Genomic DNA, 21,847 nt, shown 5'->3' with positions numbered 1-21,847 from the left:
GATAGTCTTGCTTCTATTCCATCTCTGATGTAATATGTTGTTATTTCACTGCCAACAACCACCTGAGGTGGCCATTTTTAAAAGCACCTCCCACCTCTAAATGGATTCACTGGCAGGCACTTCCTACTACCCCCTCTGATGAAAATGTGATGTGTGTGTATCTGGGTGCGTATTTGAGTAAATTTGGACAAAATTGATGGCACTTGCTGTGTGTGTGTGTGTGTGTGTGTGTGTGTGTGTGTGTGTGTGTGTGTGTGTGTGTTTGGATTTTGGAGAGTGAAGAATATTGGCTAATATAAGCAGAGAGTCATGCTGTTCGTAACACGCTCCCGCTTCCCCTATCTCTCTGTCCAGTTCCTTCTCCTCTTGCTTTCTCCATTTCGTCTTCCCCATCTACCACTCTCAATAAAATACTAACTACACCTGTCTCTCTGTGTCACAGAAAACACACACACACACGCACGCACGCACGCACGCACGCACGCACGCACGCAGCACACACACACGGTGTGTTTTTGATTTGATTTTCTCAGTGGTCCACAAAGCCTGTTGTGACTACACTGACCACCAGGAGGCGATAATAGCCTGAATATAATTCTCCCTGCGTTGTCTCGGGCTGACAGTTGGCAGAATGAATGCAAAAAGCATAATCTGGGAGCCAATTTGAATGCTAAACGCCAGAGAAGCAACATTTTGTAATGCAGAAATGTGGGTAATGCTGCTGTCAAGCATAACTTTATCCCTGGGAGGCTACGCTAACTCAGTTGTGCTTCTCTCCTCTCCCTCCATCTACCTCTCTCTCATCTCCCTCCATCTCCCTTTCTCTCATCTCCCTCAATCTACCTCTCTCATCTCCCTCCATCTACCTTTCTCTCTGCCTCCCTCAGTCCACCTCTCTCTACTCTCCCTCAATCTACCTCTCATCTCCCTCAATCTACCTCTCTCTCATCTCCCTCAATCTACCTCTCTCTCATCTCCCTCAATTTACCTCTCTCTCATCTCCCTCAATCTACCTCTCTCTCATCTCCCTCAATCTACCTCTCTCTCTGCCTCCCTCAGTCCACCTCTCTCTACTCTCCTATCACTCAATCTACCTCTCTCTCTGCCTCCCTCAGTCCACCTCTCTCTACTCTCCTATCACTCAATCTACCTCTCTCTGAGCCTCCCTCAGTCCACCTCTCTCCTATCCCTCCATCTACCTCTCTCTCATCTCCCTCCATCTACCTCTCTCTCTGCCTCCCTCAGTCCACCTCTCTCTCCTCTCCTCTCCCTCCATCTACCTCTCTCTCTGCCTCCCCCAGTCCACTGCTCTCTCCTCTCCCTCCATCTAACTCTCTCTCTTCTCCCTCCATCTACCTCTCTCTCTGCCTCCCTCAGTCCACCTCTCTCTCCTCTCTTCTCCCTCCATCTACCTCTCTCTCTGCCTTCCTCAGTCCACCACTCTCTCCTCTCTTCTCCCTCCATCTACCTCTCTCTCTGCCTCCCTCAGTCCACCTCTCTCTCCTCTCTTCATCTACCTCTCTCTCTGCCTCCCTCAGTCCACCTCTCTCTCCTCTCTTCTCCCCCCATATACCTCTCTCTCTGCCTCCCTCAGTCCACCTCTCTCTCTCCTCTCTTCTCCCTCCATCTACCTCTCTCTCTGCCTCCCTCAGTCCACCTCTCTCTCCTCTCTTCTCCCTCCATCTACCTATCTCTCTGCCTCCCTCAGTCCACCTCTCTCTCCATCTACCTCTCTCTCTGCCTCCCTCAGTCCACCTCTCTCTCTCCTCTCCTCCACCTCCATCTAACTCTCTCTATGCCTCCCTCAGTCCACCTCTCTCTCCATATAACTCTCCCTATGCCTCCCTCAGTCCACCTCTCTCTCCTCCCTCTCCCCCATCCCTCTTTCCTCTGCCTGACACTTCTCTTCTACTTACACTCGAAGAGTTCTTTTCACCTCCGGCAGACGAAATGCTCCATCGCTTTTCCCTCTGTTGCGATAAGATGGGAGGGGGAGAAAAAGAGGAGGAAGGAGGAGAGAGAGAGAGAGAGAGAGTGAGAAGAGGGGGAAATCACAGTCACTGACAGCTCTGCCCTGAAACAACAACAACAATATTGTTCTTCCACCTCCACGGGCAAGCGGTGTGTTGTTCCCTTCCACTTGACATATTCCCCCTTTTCCTCTCCTTTTCATACTCCTCCTCCGTTCTCTTGTGGCACATTATGTGAAAAGAGAAACACCCCCACTCACACACACTGCACAGTGAAACGCACAGACACACACTGCACAGTGAAACGCCACAGACACACACTGCACAGTGAAACGCCACAGACACACACTGCACAGTGAAACGCCACAGACACACACTGCACAGTGAAACGCCACAGACACACACTGCACAGTGAAACGCCACAGACACACACTGCACAGTGAAACGCCACAGACACACACTGTACAGTGAAACGCCACAGACACACACTGCACAGTGAAACGCCTCAGACACACACTGCCCAGTGAAACGCCACAGACACACACTGCCCAGTGAAACGCCACTGACACACACTGCACAGTGAAACGCCTCAGACACACACTGCCCAGTGAAACGCCACAGACACACACTGCACAGTGAAACGCCACAGACACACACTGCACAGTGAAACGCCTCAGACACACACTGCACAGTGAAACGCCTCAGACACACACTGCACAGTGAAACGCCAGACACACACTGCACAGTGAAACGCCAGACACACACTGCACAGTGAAACGCCTCAGACACACACTGCACAGTGAAACGCCACAGACACACACTGCACAGTGAAACGCCTCAGACACACACTGCCCAGTGAAACGCCACAGACACACACTGCACAGTGAAACGCCAGACACACACTGCACAGTGAAACGCCAGACACACACTGCACAGTGAAACGCCTCAGACACACACTGCACAGTGAAACGCCACTGACACACACTGCACAGTGAAACGCCACAGACACACACTGCACAGTGAAATGCCAGACACACACTGCACAGTGAAACGCCTCAGACACACACTGCACAGTGAAACGCCACTGACACACACTGCACAGTGAACCGCCTCAGACACACACTGCACAGTGAAACGCACAGACACACACTGCACAGTGAAACGCACAGACACACACTGCACAGTGAAACGCCTCAGACACACACTGCACAGTGAACCGCCTCAGACACACACTGCACAGTGAAACGCACAGACACACACTGCACAGTGAACCGCCTCAGACACACACTGCACAGTGAACCGCCTCAGACACACACTGCACAGTGAAACGCACAGACACACACTGCACAGTGAAACGCACAGACACACACTGCACAGTGAAACGCCTCAGACACACACTGCACAGTGAAACGCCACTGACACACACTGCACAGTGAAACGCCAGACACACACTGCCCAGTGAAATGCCTCAGACCCACACTGCACAGTGAAACGCCACAGACACACACTGCACAGTGAAACGCCTCAGACACACACTGCACAGTGAAACGCCTCAGACACACACTGCACAGTGAAACGCCTCAGACACACACTGCTGGAAACACACAAACAGTTGGAAATACGTAAAGGCTATAGCTATCCAAATCTAATCATAAGAATGAAGAAGGTCAGGACAGTCCTGGTCACTGGCAATAGAGAGAGAGAAACAGAGTGGTCAAGGGGAGGAGAGGGATGACATGCACTGCATCAGAGAGGAATGAAGTTGCCCCTGGACACTGATCTAAGGTCAGTTTTATTATTTCCTCCCTAATGGTTAAGCTTATGATTTTGGGAGGGTAAGATTATCCTAGATCGAGGCCTCCCGGGTGGCGCAGTGGTCTAGGGCACTGCATCGCAGTGCTAACTGCGCCACCAGAGTCTCTGGGTTCGTGCCCAGGCTCTGTCGCAGACGGCCGCGACCGGGAGGTCCGTGGGGCGACGCACAATTGGCATAGCGTCGTCCGGGGTAGGGAGGGTTTGGCCGGTAGGGATATCCTTGTCTCATCGCACTCCAGCGACTCCTGTGGCGGGCCGGGCGCAGTGCGCGCCAACCAAGGGGGCCAGGTACACGGTGTTTCCTCCGACACATTGGTGTGGCTGGCTTCCGGGTTGGAGGCGCGCTGTGTTAAAGAAGCAGTACGGCTGGTTGGGTTGTTCTTCGGAGGACGCATGGCTTTCGACCTTCGTCTCTCCCGAGCCCGTACGCGAGTTGTAGCGATGAGACAAGGTAGTAATTACTAGCGATTGGATACCACGGAAAATTGGGGAGAAAATGGGATAAAAAAAAAGAAAAAAAAAGAAGAAAAAAAAAAGATTATCCTAGATCTGTGCGACTTCTGCATCCCCATCCTCTCCACACTGGGCTCCAATATGGCAACCCTGCATACATCCAGACCTTCAACCTGGCGACCGAGCTGGCGAAGCGGTGGAAGGCTTGGTGGTGCTGATTCTCTGTGTTTCACCTCAGACCTTAAACACACAGACCTTCTCCTCTTCTCCCTCCGTCCCTGTATCACTGCCCTTCGCCCTGTCCCTCATTCTCTGTTCATTCTCTATCATTTGTCTTCTCCTCTTCCTCTTGTTCTATCATCCCTCACTCTTTCTCACAGGGTATTTTCCTGAATGCCCCTGTCCTTCCTGCTCTTAATCCATACTCCCCTATCTCTCTCACTATCTCTCCCTTGTCCTCAGCTCTATCTCCTATACAATCGTGTCTGTCTCTTTCTGGGATCATGCCTCTATACCCCACTGATCTAACACGAAGAAACAAGTGAGGAAGAGAGGAAAACGACGTCAGGGAAACCGACAGCATCCCCACCACCACCACTGTCATCCAAGCAGGAAGTAACACCACAGCGACATCACACGTCAAAGTTCACAAAGAGAAGAAAATATACAAAGGAAGCGGTCAGAGACCTCACTACAAGCATTACACCAGTACATATGTTCAGGTGGAAAGGAGACAGGGGAATCAGTGCAGAATAAGATACACAGTCCTACACACTACACACTGCACACTACACACTAGAGCTTTACAATCATCTATCTGTTTGTCTACAGAGAAATGTACTATGGTATGGAGTGGAGAGAACACACACAGCCAGACCAGCAAATATACACCTGGTTGGGGCACAGACTATAGGGGGATGAAGGGGAGTGAGAAGATTTGATTTTGGGGGTTGGAGGATGTAGGCGGGGGGGGGGGGGGGCTGTGTTCGGTTTTATTTTACCTTTCTTGTGTTGGCTGCCCTTGGTTCTGCTTGCTGCCTGGCTACAGTCAAACTAAGACAGAGAAACATGTGGCACCAAGCATGATGAAGCCCAACCCAGACAACATACAAACAAAAACAAACAAAAAGAGCCAATGAAATAACAACGTACCATCCAGTAACAGACAGTCAGTTGCAGACTCACAGGCATCAAAATAAAATGTCAATTAAATAAATACACACATGTATGAATTAGAAGACATTTAAATGATTAGATACTGTAAACAGAATGACCAATGGACACCAAGCGAGTCCAAGCATGCAGAGCCCGGGCCAGAGATGAGTGGGTACCAGAGGGTCAGGTAATAAAGTAGAATTGAAGTAGAATTGTTCTGTGTTCTGATGAGACAACAGTGGGCTTTGGGTCTCTAAACCAAAAAGGGCTCAGGTGGACACTCAAATTACAATAACTCTCTCTCTCTCTCTTGCCGGTTCACTCTGTCTCTTTCCCTCACTCTCTCTCTGTCTCTCTCTGTTTCGACCGTTTCCTCTCTCCATGGCCTGTATCTTCCCGCTCTCTCTCTTTTCAAATCTCATTACAAATCCCACCTGCCTGCAGGGATACAAAGCATGAGCTTCCCTCTCCATTTTGAAACGTTAGATGAACCCTTTTAGAGATATCTTACCATTACCACAACCAATCATACCATCATTATTGTGTACCAAGTCCCCTACTACACAAGCTCAGAAACAATCACTAAGTACAACTAACCGTCGAGTGGAATAATGAACAAGCTTGGTATTGTAGTAATAGGGGTCTTCAAAGGAACCAGTAAACGCGGAACAAATACAATCTATTAAGGGCTACACATTTCTGTCAAATGAGATATCAGACAAAGATTGTAGTCGGCTACAACATGGCCGCTGGAGTCCTATTCAGGGTCATGTTCTAGTCCCTCTCCATAAACAGTTCCGGCAAGCGACTTGGCCCTTTTCACCTCACCTCTTAATTGGTCCAAGGACACTAAATGAGCTGCATTAGCATAGTGCCCCTTAGTGCGCATTGGAGCTAGCGTTAGGTTCGTTCTGTCTGGGCTAACTGTCTCCTCATTAGGCCCCACTGATAGAGCCAGGGAGTGCTAGCACGCTAGGCTACGATACACCGTGCCAACACTTGGATTTTATGGGCAATTTGATGAAAACAGACGATGAGTTTATACTGGGCGCAGAGGAAGGAGGCATGGAAATAATTAAAAACAGGCTAATGAGAGGAATTAATTATTCTATTAATGCCTCAATTGCGCCACTGAGGGCTGAGTTTAGAGGGAAACAAATGAGTAAATGAGGGGAATACTGAGAGGGAGGGAGAGAGAAAGAAGAGAAATGTCAGGACCTAGGAACAAATAGAGGAGAGAATGAGATTAAGAAGGGAAGACGAAGAATAAGAGAGAGAGAGAGAGAGAGAGAGAGAGAGAGAGAAAGAGAGAGAGAGAGAAAGAGAGAGAGAACGAGAGAGAAAGAGAGAGAAAAAATAGAGAGAAAAAGAGAGAGATAAAGAATACTTTGGAGCGGAAATTGTAGCCCAATGGCAGAACATTTATTTAAAGGACCTAATGGTTCAGGAGTGCAGTACATTGCCCTCACTGAATCAATAACAATAAGCTGCTGTCATTAAACATTATACATATCAGCTTAACCTGGGGTCACCCTTATTAAAGCACTGTGATTATCATTTGCACAATTTACCTTTGCAACGGCAATACTACTCCTACCATTTCATTAACACAGTCACAAAAAAATAAGATCAACTGTGGAATAACAGTGTAACCAAAGCAAAAAGGAATCCAATCAAATGGTCTATGATGTTTTCTCCTCCCCATGATATTTGTTTTGATAATCAAAGTGAATGCACACATGCCATATCAGCTGCACTGCAGAGAGTTCCGGAACCTCTGCTACAGTTACTGCATTTAAAATCACCATGGATAAAAGCACAATACAGGATAACTACTTATTACTTATTTCCTCTCCATCCCACTGAGCTCTACGCAACTCTGAAATAGAGAGAGAGCGAGAGAGAGCGAGAGAGCGAGAGAGAGCAAGAGAGAGCGAGAGAGAGCGAGAGAGGGAGAGCAGAACAACAAATAAGATGGAGAGGAAGAAACACAGCCCATTTGAGAGATGAAATATGCAACAGCTCAAATGTCGTAACATACGCCTGAGCATGCAGACACACACACACACACACACACACACACACACACACACACACACACACACACACACACACACACACACACACACACACACACACACACACACACACACACACACACACACACACACACACACACACACACACACACACACAGAGTTCAGTACTTCATTACACACTGAGAGTGGATCTGTCATCACTTGGCTGGGGACTGCTTGCAAATGTCTTTGTTCACCTTTTGAACCCCGGATAACAGAGAGAGAGAGAGATGGTGGGAGAAAGAGAGTTAGCAGAGTAAAAGAAATACATATTTCAATGGACAGCCTACCCCTCTCACCCCCCTCCCTCTCTCCCTCACTCTCTCTATCACCCCCACCCTGCACTAGCCATGGGCCCCTGCCAGGTTCGTTTGTAGTGTCTCCATTACTGAGGATAGATTGAACATGGGGCTCCATCCATTTGCAGCCATATGGGCCCTGCCGCAGAGAGTAGCTATCCGGCTAGCATCTCCGTCATCACTTAGAAGTTAAATGCCTTTCAGATGGAACCAGCCATAGCACACAGAGCACACTAACTCACAGGGATAGCACACACAAGATAACACACATACTGTACAGCACAATATAGTGAGAGACTGGTAGTGAGAGAGGAATGGGTCCATATGAGTGATTACTGTAGCACAGGTCAGGCTGAGATGAAGGAAGATTGGGAGGGAGAGGAAGAGAGAGAGAGATATATAGAGAGAAAGAGATGAGGAGATTGTGAGATGGATTGTATTTGAGCAGGTAGATGTCTGGTAATGCTCGAGACCACTCACAAGCCCACCGCTGTCATCAGCCACAAGATTGGAGAAGATGGGGAAACAGAATACCAGTGTGTGTGTGTGTGTGTGTTTGTGTGATTTGTCTGGTATCCACTCATCTGTTCAGTGGCTAGCATATTGGCAGACCCTACCTTTCCAAAATGGTCAATTCTCTACTGACAGCCGCATTCATTATCTCCTCACACACATTTGCTCTCTTACCGTTGACCAATGTCAGGCTTCTCTTGCCCATACAGAACACATAGTGTCGGGTCTGTTTCAGTGCCTGGCTTCATCTCTGCTAGTTTATTGGCTGGAGAAAACCATTATGGGGGATAATAAACCTGTTTGATTGTTTCATTGGTTTATTATGGATGGGTTTATCACTTTCATTTAAATGGATTTAGGTCTTATTTAGGTGGGGGCACTGAAACCGATACAACAACTGGATGTGTTCACACGTCAAAATGGCCGGCGTTATCTCCCACCCTGCATTTCTAACATGGCAGATATATGCCGAGTCCAAAATCAACCACTAGCCCCCATCCACTAGCCCCCATCCACTAGCCCCCATCCACTAGCCCCCATCCACTAGCCCCCATCCACTAGCCCCCATCCACTAGCCCCCATCCACTTGACCTAGAAGTGAATAACAAGAGGAGTGTAGGTCATAGAGGCATCTCTTGTGGACGGACTGTGGAAACAGAAATGGTAGCGTAGCTCTGTCATGATACTATCGGATGTGTGCGATAACAATGACAACAAGACGCATTAATTCCAGGCCTTGGGTTTTTTGGCACTGGTTACTTGGACATATCACAGTTTCGCTGGTATTAGCATTTTTAAAAATGCGGAAGTAAAGGCACATAAACGTGTCAGTATCTTCCTAAGAGAGAGGGTGGAGCTCTTCTTTCTGGTTCTGATCCTCGTTCTATCTCTCAACTTAACACATATTGATCCAGAACTTCATTGAGCATATGACCAATTACCCAAGACTTCAGTTCTGGGTTTAACCGAGATTAGTCGTATAGCAATTGCTCAATCTTCCCGAATGGGCTAGGGTACGATTCCACCATCTTGTTTACACCTATCTAATCCTTCCAGATCTACACTCAGTGCACCGCTAGGCATAGAGGCTAGTAGTTCATCTGAACCCACATGTGTCCCAAATTCCAACCTATCAACTGTATACACTAAGTGCACTATGGGTCTTGGTCAAAAGTTGTGAACTATTATAGGGAATAGGGTGCAATTTGGGACGCAGGACAACACCATTCATACGGTCCAACAACAGAAGTACAGTAGAAAGGCTCCAGCCATACTGGTTGGTCAACAACACCACCACACCACTAGGGAGCAATACCTAACAAAACACAGTCACCTAAAACACAGTCATGTCACTGTGGGGAGGGCTAACACCGAGGACAGGTTCTACCAAAGGGGTCATTGAAAGGTTAGAGGTTAAATGGTTCTACTGTTTCAGTATTGTTTAGCATGCTTACGTTGACTCTCTTTGTAAACCAGGGACATTCTGCGTGTTAAAGACCGCTCGGCTTGCCTCGGAGGCGGGGGAGGGGGCACCTGTGAGGGTGAACACCGGCCTCCGGGGTTAGTGAAGGGTCGGTTCAGGGTCAGTGGTTAGGTGTTAGGGGATAATGAGGGCATTTGGCAATATAGGGGGGATAAAGGCTGTTTAAAGGCATTGGGGGTGTTATCGTGGTTAGTAGTTGAGGTAGGCTGAAAGCAAAAGGATCGTTATACTGGGGGTTTGTTAATCAATGTGTTGCAATTGTTTTTGACAAGGGATTCATTCAAAGAGGATTAAAAAATACCTCTATTTACTTTTGGTCTTTTATTCAAACCAAATTATCCCATTATTATTTCCAAGGGGGAACATGCTTGACAATTTGGTTTCCTGAGTGACTTACAGTAAGTTTAGAAAAATATATCACCACTCTTCACTTTAAAACAATGAATTTGCTTCCACCTCCCTGCCCGCGGGGAGAGGAGTAGCTCTCATCACACTCACAACACTCGACGGGGCTCTGGTTATGTACTGTACTTAACATTGTTTTTTAATATGGTTAAGGGCACTTTAGTCCTCTAGTGTACACTATACATATTTGGTTCTCTTTATGACTGGAAATTGTGATGTAATTATATGTATCCCACTAAATGAGAATACTCATGCTGAAATATGGAGTGAGATTAGAGAATTGATATGGGACAGGGTGAGACCAAAGTCACCAGATGTCATAGGGCTAAGACAAGCAGATAATACAGTGATTATAAGACATGTATGTCATTACCGGAGTTGAAATTATACGCTTATAAACTCCATTAATCTGTCACATAGAAGCACAAGCCCAAACACCCCCACAAACCCACATTTCACATAGACAAAGACACAAACACACCTGCACTCATATACCCTGCTTTTTCACACACACACACACACACACACACACACACACACACACACACACACACACACACACACACACACACACACACACACACACACACACACACACACACACACACACACACACACACACACACACACACACACACACACACACACACCATAATTGCTGTATAGTCAGCGTCAGAGTGTCTGGGTGGGTTTACAAGTGTTGTGTTGACAGCTATGAATGCTGGAGTCATGCTGACTTGTCAAAGGGCTGACGTTAATACCATTATCAGGGCAATTATTAACTTCTTAAGTGCACTGTCTACTTACTGTATTCTAATGGATACATCCATGTGTAATATATCCACCATGCCCTCTGTTCTTTATCTCTGTCGGGGAGGAGTGTTTTAGTTTTGACTAGACAGGTGCAGTGCAATGTGTTTTCCAGGGTCAGCCTGGAGGGTTGAATTGAGGGTGAGCTGCCTTCCTCAAGGGCAAATCGACAGAATTTTCACCTTCTTGGCTCAGGTATCCAAACCAGAGACCGCTTACTGGCCCAACGCTCTAACCGCTAGGCTACCTGCTGCCCTGTGTGTGTGGGCGTGTGTGTGTGACCTTGAGTGTGTTTCAGCATTCTTTTCATAACTGTGTATTAAATGTTTCTATGTGTGTTTTGTGCAGTATGAATACTACAGTACTATTATAATACAGCTTTTTGTTGGACATCTTTACATCTCATTATGTGTGTTCGTGTGACTGTGTGTATGTCTGTTACTGTGACTGTGTGTATGTGTGTTACTGTGACTGTGTGTATTTGTGTTACTTTGACTGTGTGTATGTGTGCTAGTGTGACTGTGTGTATGTGTGTTAGTATGACTGTGTGTATGTGTGTTACTGTGACTGTGTGTTAGTGTGACTGTGTGTATGTGTGTTAGTATGACCGTGTGTGTGTGTGTGTGTGTGTGTGTGTGTGTGTGTGTGTGTGTGTGTGTGTGTGTGTGTGTGTGTGTGTGTGTGTGTGTGTGTGTGTGTGTGTGTGTGTGTGTGTGTGTGTGTGTGTGTTACTGTGACTGTGTGTATGTGTGTTACTGTGACTTTGTGTATATGTGTTACTGTGATTGTGTGTATGTGTTTTAATGTGACTGTGTGTTACTGTGACTGTGCATATGTGTGTTACTGTGACTGTGTGTATGTGTGTTAATGTGACTGTGTGTATGTGTGTTACTGTGACTGTGTGTATTTGTGTTACTGTGACTGTGTGCTACTGTGACTGTGCGTATGTGTGTTAGTGTGACTGTGTGTATGTGTGTTACTGTGACTGTGTGTATGTGTGTTAGTGTGACTGTGTATTACTGTGACTGTGTGTTAGTGTGACTGTGTGTATGTGTGTTAGTATGACCGTGTGTGTGTGTGTTACTGTGACTGTGTGTATGTGTGTTACTGTGACTTTGTGTATGTGTGTTACTGTGAGTGTGTGTATGTGTGTTACTGTGACTGTGTGTATGTGTGTTACTGTGACTTTGTGTATGTGTGTTACTGTGATTGTGTGTATGTGTGTTACTGTGACAGTGTGTATGTGTATGTGTGTTACTGTGACTGTGTGTATGTGTATGTGTGTTACTGTGACTGTGCATATGTGTGTGTGTTAGTATGACTGTATATAAACTCAGCAAAAAAAGAAACGTCCCTTTTTCAGGACCCTGTCTTTCAAATATAATTAGTAAAAATCCAAATAACTTCACAGATCTTCATTTTAACCTGTTATGGCTGCACGCTGAATATTGAAAAAACTGGAAAATGTGTGCACATTTTCAAACGGCCTCCTAAGAAACTTTTTATTTTCCAATATGCATATATTTACTACTGTTGGATAGATAACAGTCTGTAGTTTCTAAAAAGGTTTGAATTGTTTCTCTAAGTCGAACAGAAATATTTTTACAGCCATTTTCCCAGCCGAATTGAGTTTCCCAAAATGCGATGTGTCTCTTTAAGACCTTCTCTATAAAAGGCCATTTGACTTGTGACCATAGGGACACGTCAGAGGCGTTCGTCAGACTGTAATGCGGAAGTGAGAATTGAAAGGAGTCGAATATCTCGTCCCTGGACTGAATAACACAACTTCTTGTGAGACCTGCGCAGTTAAAATAAAAATCCGGGCGCGAAGGATAATTTGATCTCGGCTTCTGGAACAAGGTAGATAACGTTGAATATGATGCCTGACTACGATATTATTTGATACATGTCACAAAATCATCCTAAAGTATGTTTTTTCAATATACTTTAATTATATTATTGCAATTTATTCTGGACTTTAGATGTGAAACGACGGAAGAATTTTTTGAAGAAAAGCTTTCTAGCGCAGCAATGCTATCGTGCTAGCTAACCAAAGAGGGAAATAATTCGTTCTGGAACCCAACTAAAGACTCTACTGGACATTGGACCCCGTTACAACATTCTGATGGAGTACCAAGAAAGATAAGACCCAATTTGGGATGCTTTTTCATATATATGTCGAACTGTTGAATGCTAACTCTGCTAACTGTGCTAGGCTAGCGCTTGACTAGAATCAATGCTGCCTTATGCTAGCTTATGATGTTAGCTAATATAACGATATATTGTGTTTTCGCTGTAAAACACTTCAAAAATCGGAAATGTTGTCTGTATTCACAAGATATCTGTCTTTCATTAGTTATCCACCATATGTTTTTCTGAAATGTTTTATGAGGTGTAATTAGTAGCCGACGTTGGTGTATGTATTTTCTCTGGCTACTCCCGGCTGGATTCAGACTGTAGCTATGTATTAGCATTTTTGGGTAGCATCAATGTAAAACTGATTTATAGCTAAAATATGCACTTTTTATGAACAAAACATAGATTTATTGTGTAACATGTTATATGACTGTCATCTGAGGTCGTTTTTTCTGGGCTCTTTAGGTTGGTTTTAGTTTATTTCGGTTGGTTGTGCATGCTACTTCAATCATAATTCATACTTCATAATCATAATTCATACGTGTCTGTCCACTTTTGTATTTGGTGGTGAGCTAACATAAATATATGTGGTGTTTTCTCTGTAAAACATTTAAAAAATCGGACATGTTGGACATCTTTCAAATGCTGTATTGGACTTGTTAATGTGTAAAAGTTAAATATTCTTAAAAAATAGATTTTGAATTTCGCGCCCTGCAGGGGTGTCATTTTCGGTCCGAGGTCGGGCTTGCACGCCAAACAGGTTAAAGGGTTTAAACACTGTTTCCCATGCTTGGTCAATGAACCATTAACAATTAATGAACATGCACCTGTTGAACAGTCGTTAAGACACTAACAGCTTATAGACGGTAGGCAATTAACGTCACAGTTATGAAAACTTAGGATGCTAAAGAGGCCTTTCTACTGACTCTGAATAACACCAAAAGAAAGATTGCCTGCTCATCTGCGTGAACGTGCCTTAGGCATGCTGCAAGGAGGCATGAGGACTGCAGATGTGGCCAGGGCAATAAATTGCAATGTCCGTACTGTGAGACGCCTAAGACTGTCCTACAGGGAGACAGGACGGACAGCTGATCATCCTCACAGTGGCAGACCACGTGTAACAACACCTGCACAGAATCGGTACATTGGAACATCACACCTGCGGGACAGGTACAGGATAGCGACAACAACTGCCCGAGTTACACCAGGAACGCACAATCCCTCCATCAGTGCTCAGACTGTCCGCAATAGGCTGAGAGAGGCTGGACTGAGGGCTTGTAGGCCTGTTGTAAGGCAGGTCCTCACCAGACATCACTGGCAACAACGTCGCCTATGGGCACAAACCCACTGTCGCTGGACCAGACAGGCCTGGCAAAAAGTGCTCTTCAATGACGAGTCATGGTTTTGTCTCGGATTCGGTCGGATTCGCATTTATCGTCGAAGGAATGAACTTTGCATTGAGGCCTGTACTCTGGAGCGGGATTGATTTGGAGGTGGAGGGTCTGTCATGGTCTGGGGCGGTGTGTCACAGCATCATCGGACTGAGCTTGTTGTCATTGCAGGCAATCCCAATGCTGTGCGTTACAGGGAAGACATCCTCCTCCCTCATGTGGTACCCTTCCTGCAGGCTCATCCTGACATGACCCTCCAGCATGACAATGCCACCAGCCATACTGCTTGTTCTGTGCAAGATTTTCTGCAAGACGGGAATGTCAGTGTTCTGCCATGGCCAGCAAAGAGCCCGGATCTAATTCCCATTGAGCACATCTGGGACCTGTTGGATCGGAGGGTGAGGGCTAGGACCATTCCCCAGAAATGTCCAGGAACTTACAGGTTTCTTGGTGGAAGAGTGGGGTAACATTTTACAGCAAGAACTGGCAAATCTGGTGCAGTCCATGAGGAGGAGATGCACTGCAGTACTTAATGCAGCTGGTGGCCACTTTTGATTTTGACCCCCCATTGTTCAGTGACACATTATTCCATTTCTGTTAGTCACATATCTGTGGAACTTGTTCAGTTTATGTCTCAGTTGTTGAATCTTGTTATGTATTGACGTTTCCTTTCTGGCTGAGTTTATGTGTGTTACTATGACTGTATGTAAGTACATATTTGAGTGCTTAAATCCGGTATGTCAGGTCCTCAACATGCTTTGCCTAGAATTGTTCTGAATGGAATCAAATGACTAGTAAACCGGCAAACTTATGCTTAGCTCAGTATTCTGTGATTGGTCCTTTTTTGCTGCCCAGTAATAACTGAAGAGAGAGCTGGGTGGTGATCCTGGAACACTCAAGAGGTTGAGGAAACAAGAAACGACAGCAGAGGCTGCTGCTCTGGCCTGGGAAATATGAGAAGTGTAAGGGTGTGTGTGTGTGTGTGTGTGTATCTGTGTGCGTGTGTCTCAGTGTGTGTGTGTGTGTGTGTGTGTGTGTGTGTGTGCGTGTGTGTGTCTCAGTGTGTGTGTGTGTGTGTCATGTGTGTCTCAGTGTGTGTTTGTGTGTGTCTCAGTGTGTGTGTGTCCTCTGTTCCTCTGCTCCCAGTGTACATGAGATGTGAACTAGCAGACTACAGGTGCCCTGGGAGAGTACAGATATCAAGGCTGAATAACTCATCACTGTCTGATGTACCGTATCTGTACTGCAGCTCCTGGAGATGAGGTGTGTGTGTGTGTGTGTGTGTGTGTGTGTGTGTGTGTGTGTGTGTGTGTGTGTGTGTGTGTGTGTGTGTGTGTGTGTGTGTGTGTGTGTGTGTGTGTGTGTGTGTGTGTGTGTGTGTGTGTGTGTGTGGTGTTTAAATCTTGATGAAATAGGCTCTATGAAGGTCAGTGAAAGCAGGGACTCCTTAGTCTGGTGCTAATGGTGCATTAACGATACACAGACGGCATTTCTCATGCACACACACACACACACACACACACACACACACACACACACACACACACACACACACACACACACACACACACACACACACACACACACACACACACACACACACACACACACACACACAGACAAGCACGTAGACACGCACACACATACACACACAAACACTCAAGCACACACAAACACATAGACATACACACTTGTGTGCAGACACTCACGCAAGCAGACAAACACACAAACACGCATGAATGCACGTAGACACACACACAGGCTGATAAAAGGTGACACTGCACATCCCTTAGCTCTTATTATGCTTGGAATAAAAAGGTTATGAAATGTTTATGAGGTAGTTATGTTGCTCTCCATCCCAATAAAACAGTGCATTGTTAAAAATGTTAAGGCATTTGAACATTCAAAACCACAAAAACAAAAGAAATAAAATAATACCTTTAGTCATGGTTAGCTCTGGTTAAAGTTTAACAAACAAGTTTATAATACATTTAAGTTACATCATTAAATTGCATTTGAAAACCGTTGTGCACTGGAATGGATGTGTGATCCAGTGATTTTAAGAGCATTTCTCTAATGGTCACTACATTCTGTGCAGTGTTAATATCACTGTTACATCATTGTCACTGTTACAAGATTGAATAGAAGTGTGGATGTCAAGTTTGGATTGAGCCCTTAGTATGTTCTCTATCTAAAGGTGTGTGTGTGAGAGAGGGAGGATACTCAGTACTAATATTCCCACACTAGGTGACAACAAACACACTCACACATTGCTGTGAAGACGCTAGATGTGCTTATTAACGATACTATTTCACAGGTGACGGAGAGAGGTGGTAATGAGCTCAGTGTGGGGTGGGGGGGGGGGGTAGGGAGTGGCGTGGGGGGTTGCAGGGGTTTGAGGTGCGGGGAAGCTAGCTCCCGTTTCCCACTCGCCCCGTATGGTTGGGCTCTTACCTTGAAGGTGGACATGGCGGGGTCCCTGTTATACCTGTCTATGGTGTGGAACTTGGTGGTGGGGTGGTTGAGCTCATGGTACAGCTCAGAGTGTCTTTTGCGAGTGTGCATCACTTTCTGGAAGGGAGAGGAAGGTACAACAAAAAATGAACAGAATAAGAAAATAATAGCTAAAGAGACACGGAGAGATAGGGCGGTTTGAGGGAAGAGAGGTCGAAGAAGCGGAAGAGGCCAAGGGACAGTTTGATGCCAGCCGCGGCGAGGGGGAGGAGGAGAAGAGAGGAATGGATAGATAGAGTCCTCTCACCTTCTCTCTCACATCTCCGTCTCGCTTTTAGGATTTGATGCTGCCTGTGCTGTGAGATGTATCTGAGTTTGCTCTGAATGGATATGAGAGCCAAGCAGGCCGCGTTAATGTTAGCGGTAGCTAGTTAGCAAGGAAGCATTAGCTAGTTAGAAGGGTAGCATTAGCTAGTTAGCAATTAGCCTACAGTGATGTGGAACTGCGTAAAAATTCCTTGTAAGCACAGATTTAGGATCAGCTTAGCCTCCCCAAATCCTCAACCTCACCATTTAAACTGGTAAAGACTTAACTCAAATCAAGTCAAATTTTAACTGACTGTATCCCAGCGTCTAAGAGCAACTACATCCTATTACAAGTGGAAGTCCCTGACAGGAGAGAGACCTTGTCACAGCAACTTGCTCTTTTCGCTAATGGCTAGCGCTTTAGCAGCATGGTGGCAGCTAATCGACGCAGCAGCTCGAGGGCCAAGAGAGACACAGGGGCCAGACGGCGATCCTCACACACTCAGACACTCTGGCCAAGGCCACAGAGTCTGCACTCTCTTCTCTCCCTCTCCTTGTCTGTCAGTTCTCCTTCTCTGAGTCTGCCTTTATAAGTCATAGGCCTACTTCCTTTAAAGTTCACCTCTTCTGCACTTCAAAGCTCTGTCTCTCTCTGTCATCACTGCTCTTTTCTTTATTTGTATATTTGAACTCTGACACTACCTTGAATCTTTCTCTCTCAGACACTTACTCGGTTGAGGGCTACAATGGTGTCCATTTTGACACAGGAATCCAGCCATTTTACGGAAAATATCGTGCAGTTTCATAGACTACGCCAGTCAGGAAGGGTTACAAGCTCTGGGTAATAGTTGCCCTTAGGCAACATCATCCTACTCCAGGTTATCATACTGTAGCTAAGCGCTAGTGCTTGTTAGCCTGTTAGTTGTGCAACAGTCCACACATACCTTAGTTCTACTATGGATGAGGCCTCCAAAGTGGAAAGCAAGTCTCCAGTCTTTACAAGGATAAGGGGACGAGGAAAGCCAATTTTCACTTAAGCAAGTGAAGCAAAGGGGTTTAGTTTAGTTTTTCGGGGCTGTTTGAGACTGGAGATTTGCAAGATTCCCAGGGCTTGTTCATTCCATGGAGCGACTATTGCACTCCAACCCACACACAAACACGCACACACATGTAATTACCCGCAAAACACACATCTACTACCAAACTTTCAAAAACACCAACTCACCGTCCATCACATTTTCATTCGTTAATTCATCCACTCAAAGCTTCCTACCGCACCATTGTTCCTTCAACCAGGACCTGGCACCCCATTGTTCCTTCAACCAGGACCTGGCACCCCGTTGTTCCTTCAACCAGGACCTGGCACCCCATTGTTCCTTCAACCAGGACCTGGCACCCCATTGTTCCTTCAACCAGGACCTGGCACCCCATTGTTCCTTCAACCAGGACCTGGCACCCCATTGTGCTTTTTCCATTCTGATTGAAATGGTTCACTGATTCAGATTGAAAAAAGTTAAATAAAGTCATTTTTTGTCTGTACAATATATAAATAATTTGTCCAATCAAGGTAAAATCAGTCAAAACCAAATCCATCTAGTTACAGGGGGTGCTAGATCCTTGTTGTAGAAACTGGCACACTATACACGGGTTGGACTGAACCAAGTCAAATGCAAGGGAGACACAGGCGCAAAGGTAAGGGGTTTAGCGATGCCATTGGCTCCTATACGCATCACTCAACCTGGCTGAAGCAGACAGAAGCAGAGACAGGCTGAGGGGAGGGTGAAGGGGGGGGGATCTTACCTCAAAGTCCAGCTCAGAGTACCGTACTCTTTTCCTCTGAGGGAGGAGGGGTGAGGGGCGGGGGGAGAGAAGATATGATCAATGTCTGTAGATCCATGGACCCCTCCTCTAATCATCAACACACACAAACACACAAATACCTAATGCGTGGTAAAAAACTGAATTATTACATAGTTCTGATGGCTACGTTAATTGAACATGCAACAAAGTCTTTCTTGGTTTGATTCCCACATGGTCAACATATTCTGAATAAATGTGTTCACTGTAAATTGCTTTTGAATTAAACAGGCTTTATTCTATTGAAGTTATGTCAAAACGATCAAGACGGTAATGTCATTTCCTTCAACTGTCTTCCATGCTGTCTACTGCGTTTAACCGCTCAGTCCTCAATTTGGTGTGACTTAATGGAAGGCTGTACCTACACTAAGAGATGAATGTATGTGGTCCATTTAACAGTTAACACACACACTCTTTCTCTCTCTCTCTCTCCCTCTCTCCCTCTCTCTCTCTCTCTCTCTCTCTCTCTCTCTCTCTCTCTCTCTCTCTCTCTCTCTCTCTCTCTCTCTCTCTCTCTCTCTCTCTCTCTCTCTCTCTCTCTCTCTCTCTCTCTCTCTCTCTCTCTCTCTCTACCCTACCTCCCTCTCTCTCTACCTCCCTCTCTCTCTACCTCCCTCTCTCTCTCTCTCATTCTGAAAAGTGATCCCATGACATTAAGGATCCCAAGTACCGTACAGTACACAAACAACACCCATACATTTGCTGTGCACTTAAGTGAGAGCACACATACTAACACATAAAATGGTTCTTCGGCTGTCCCCATAAATTAACCCTTTTTTGGTTCCAGGTTGAACCCTTCTGGGTTCCATGTAGAACCCTCTGTAGAAAAGGTAAACCAGTTTTACTTGGAGCCAAATGGGACAGCGAAGAACCCTTTTAGGTTCTGGATAGCAACTTTTTTTCTAAGAGCGTTCAGATGTACGATCGTAATTTGACCAGTTTCTCACTGCAGGAAAATAATCTTGGAGCAACAGGAAATGTGAATTATTGTGTGGATTATAATTAATGGACATTTCTGTAGGGGCATGATATATATTTTAAGTCTGACATTTCAATGTGTAAATGACTAACTTTTGAAGCTATTTTTAAACTTCAAATACACTAAGTTTGTGTTTTCTGCAATGCAGGATATTTCCTGCAACAACAGGGTGATCAAATTAAAATGCTAAATCTGTACACCTGTTGTATTTACTAAAGAATTCCCACCAATGTCACTCCACAGCATGACATTAACAGGGAAGGAGAGTCATATTCATATTATCTGTGTTTGTCTTACCTACCCTATCCACTCTCCTTCCTTCCTTGCCCCCTCATAACTCCCTTCTCTTTCACTTCATATCAGTCTCTTCACAGTGGCAAACACCATTACAGAGCTTTTTTTAGACTCTATGAAAATCGATTTATGTTAGCTTTCACATTAAAATCAACAAAGCAGCCAGACTCAAAACCAAAACCTCAAACCTCTCCAAAATCTAAAATCAACCAGACTCAATACCAAAACCTCAAACCTCTCCACAATCTACAAATCAATCAGACTCAATACCAAAACCTCAAACCTCTCCACAATCTACAATCAACCAGACTCAGTTGAAGTAGTGCACTCTAAAGGGAATAGGATGACATTTGGGATACAAACAGTAAGCTAAGCACAGGGAAGACCCAGTGGTCTCTCAGAGTGATGTTTAAGGATATTCAGAAGTGTTCTCATAGAGTCCCAAATTATACCCTATTCCCTATATACTGGGCCTGCCCTATGGACCCTGGTCAAATGCACTACATTAAATAGGGAATAGGGTGCCATTTTGGATGCAAACATAGATCTGAGTGAGATGTTTTAATGACTATGTTGCAATGTCTTTCATTCTAAAATAAGATCTCTGTCCTTCAGTGTAAGTACTGTCTCCATTCCTTCATCAAGTCACCCGGATAGTGTGTGTGTGTGTGTGTGTGTGTGTGTGTGTGTGTGTGTGTGTGTGTGTGTGTGTGTGTGTGTTTGTGTGTGAGACAGAGAGAGAGAGGCTTTGTCTGTGTGTCGACGGGAAGTGTTTTTGTGTGTGTATGTGTGTGTGTAATTAAGGTGGGCAGACAGACACTCTCCTGGGATACTCCCTGTCCCTCTCACCCCATCTGCTCTGGCTCCTTGTAGGCCTGGAGGGTGATTATAGACACACAAGTGTGTGTGTGCGCGTGTGTGTCTTTATCCATCCGCACGAATGTGTACGGTACATCGTTATAACAGATAATGAGTAATAATTTATGAACAGCACTCTGTTCTCATGCACACACACAACATACTAGTGGTTATATTTAGACTTGCACACACACGCACGCACACACACGCACACACACACACACAAACACACACACGCACACACACACTTCTCACAGACCTGGATCACAGCGCCACAGTTAAATCACTATTCTCCCCCTGTCTCAGTGAACAGTAAGGGCCATTTTAGCACCAATACCCTGGTTTAATCGTCATGCCCTCTCCCCAGCCATCCTAATATCAACCCTGGGACATCACTGACTCAACAATAACCACTTTCAGACCTCTAATAACGCACAGTTTCAATGTGAGAGAGAAAGCTTGGTGTATGCTTTTTCTGACCAGGGGTGAGGTCGACCTTGTATCCGAACAACAGGTGTAGAGAGAAGTGTGTTTGTATCTGCCACCCCTTCTCCTCTCATCCTCCTTTATGTTACCTCCATCACCCCCTTC

At 45.6% G+C, this 21,847-nt stretch overlaps 1 protein-coding gene across 14 annotated transcripts in view; it reads right to left on the bottom strand.

The window, feature by feature from the left end:
• LOC129820109 (adhesion G protein-coupled receptor B2-like) overlaps window positions 1-21,847 on the bottom strand; it is a 557,707-nt gene that overhangs the window by 7,912 nt on the left and 527,948 nt on the right. For 8 of the 14 annotated variants that reach the window (XM_055876984.1, XM_055876983.1, XM_055876987.1 and 5 more), the window contains 3 exons: window positions 19,069-19,104; window positions 16,963-17,079; window positions 1,917-1,970 (listed from right to left, as the gene is read on the bottom strand). The exons of 1 other annotated variant lie outside the window; for it this stretch is intronic. In XM_055876984.1, coding sequence (XP_055732959.1) covers window positions 1,917-1,970; window positions 16,963-17,079; window positions 19,069-19,104 — 207 coding nt within the window. Of the gene's footprint in view, window positions 1-1,916; window positions 1,971-5,239; window positions 5,292-16,962; window positions 17,080-19,068; window positions 19,105-21,847 lie in introns of all 14 variants that reach the window. 5 more of the 14 variants (XM_055876995.1, XM_055876992.1, XM_055876994.1 and 2 more) reach the window with 5 other exon arrangements.

This window comes from Salvelinus fontinalis, chromosome 22 (assembly GCF_029448725.1).
Source record: "Salvelinus fontinalis isolate EN_2023a chromosome 22, ASM2944872v1, whole genome shotgun sequence".
Taxonomy (NCBI): Eukaryota; Metazoa; Chordata; class Actinopteri; order Salmoniformes; family Salmonidae; genus Salvelinus; species Salvelinus fontinalis.
Note: the sequence above shows the minus strand (reverse complement) of the source record. Positions and strands in the feature narration are given on the sequence as shown.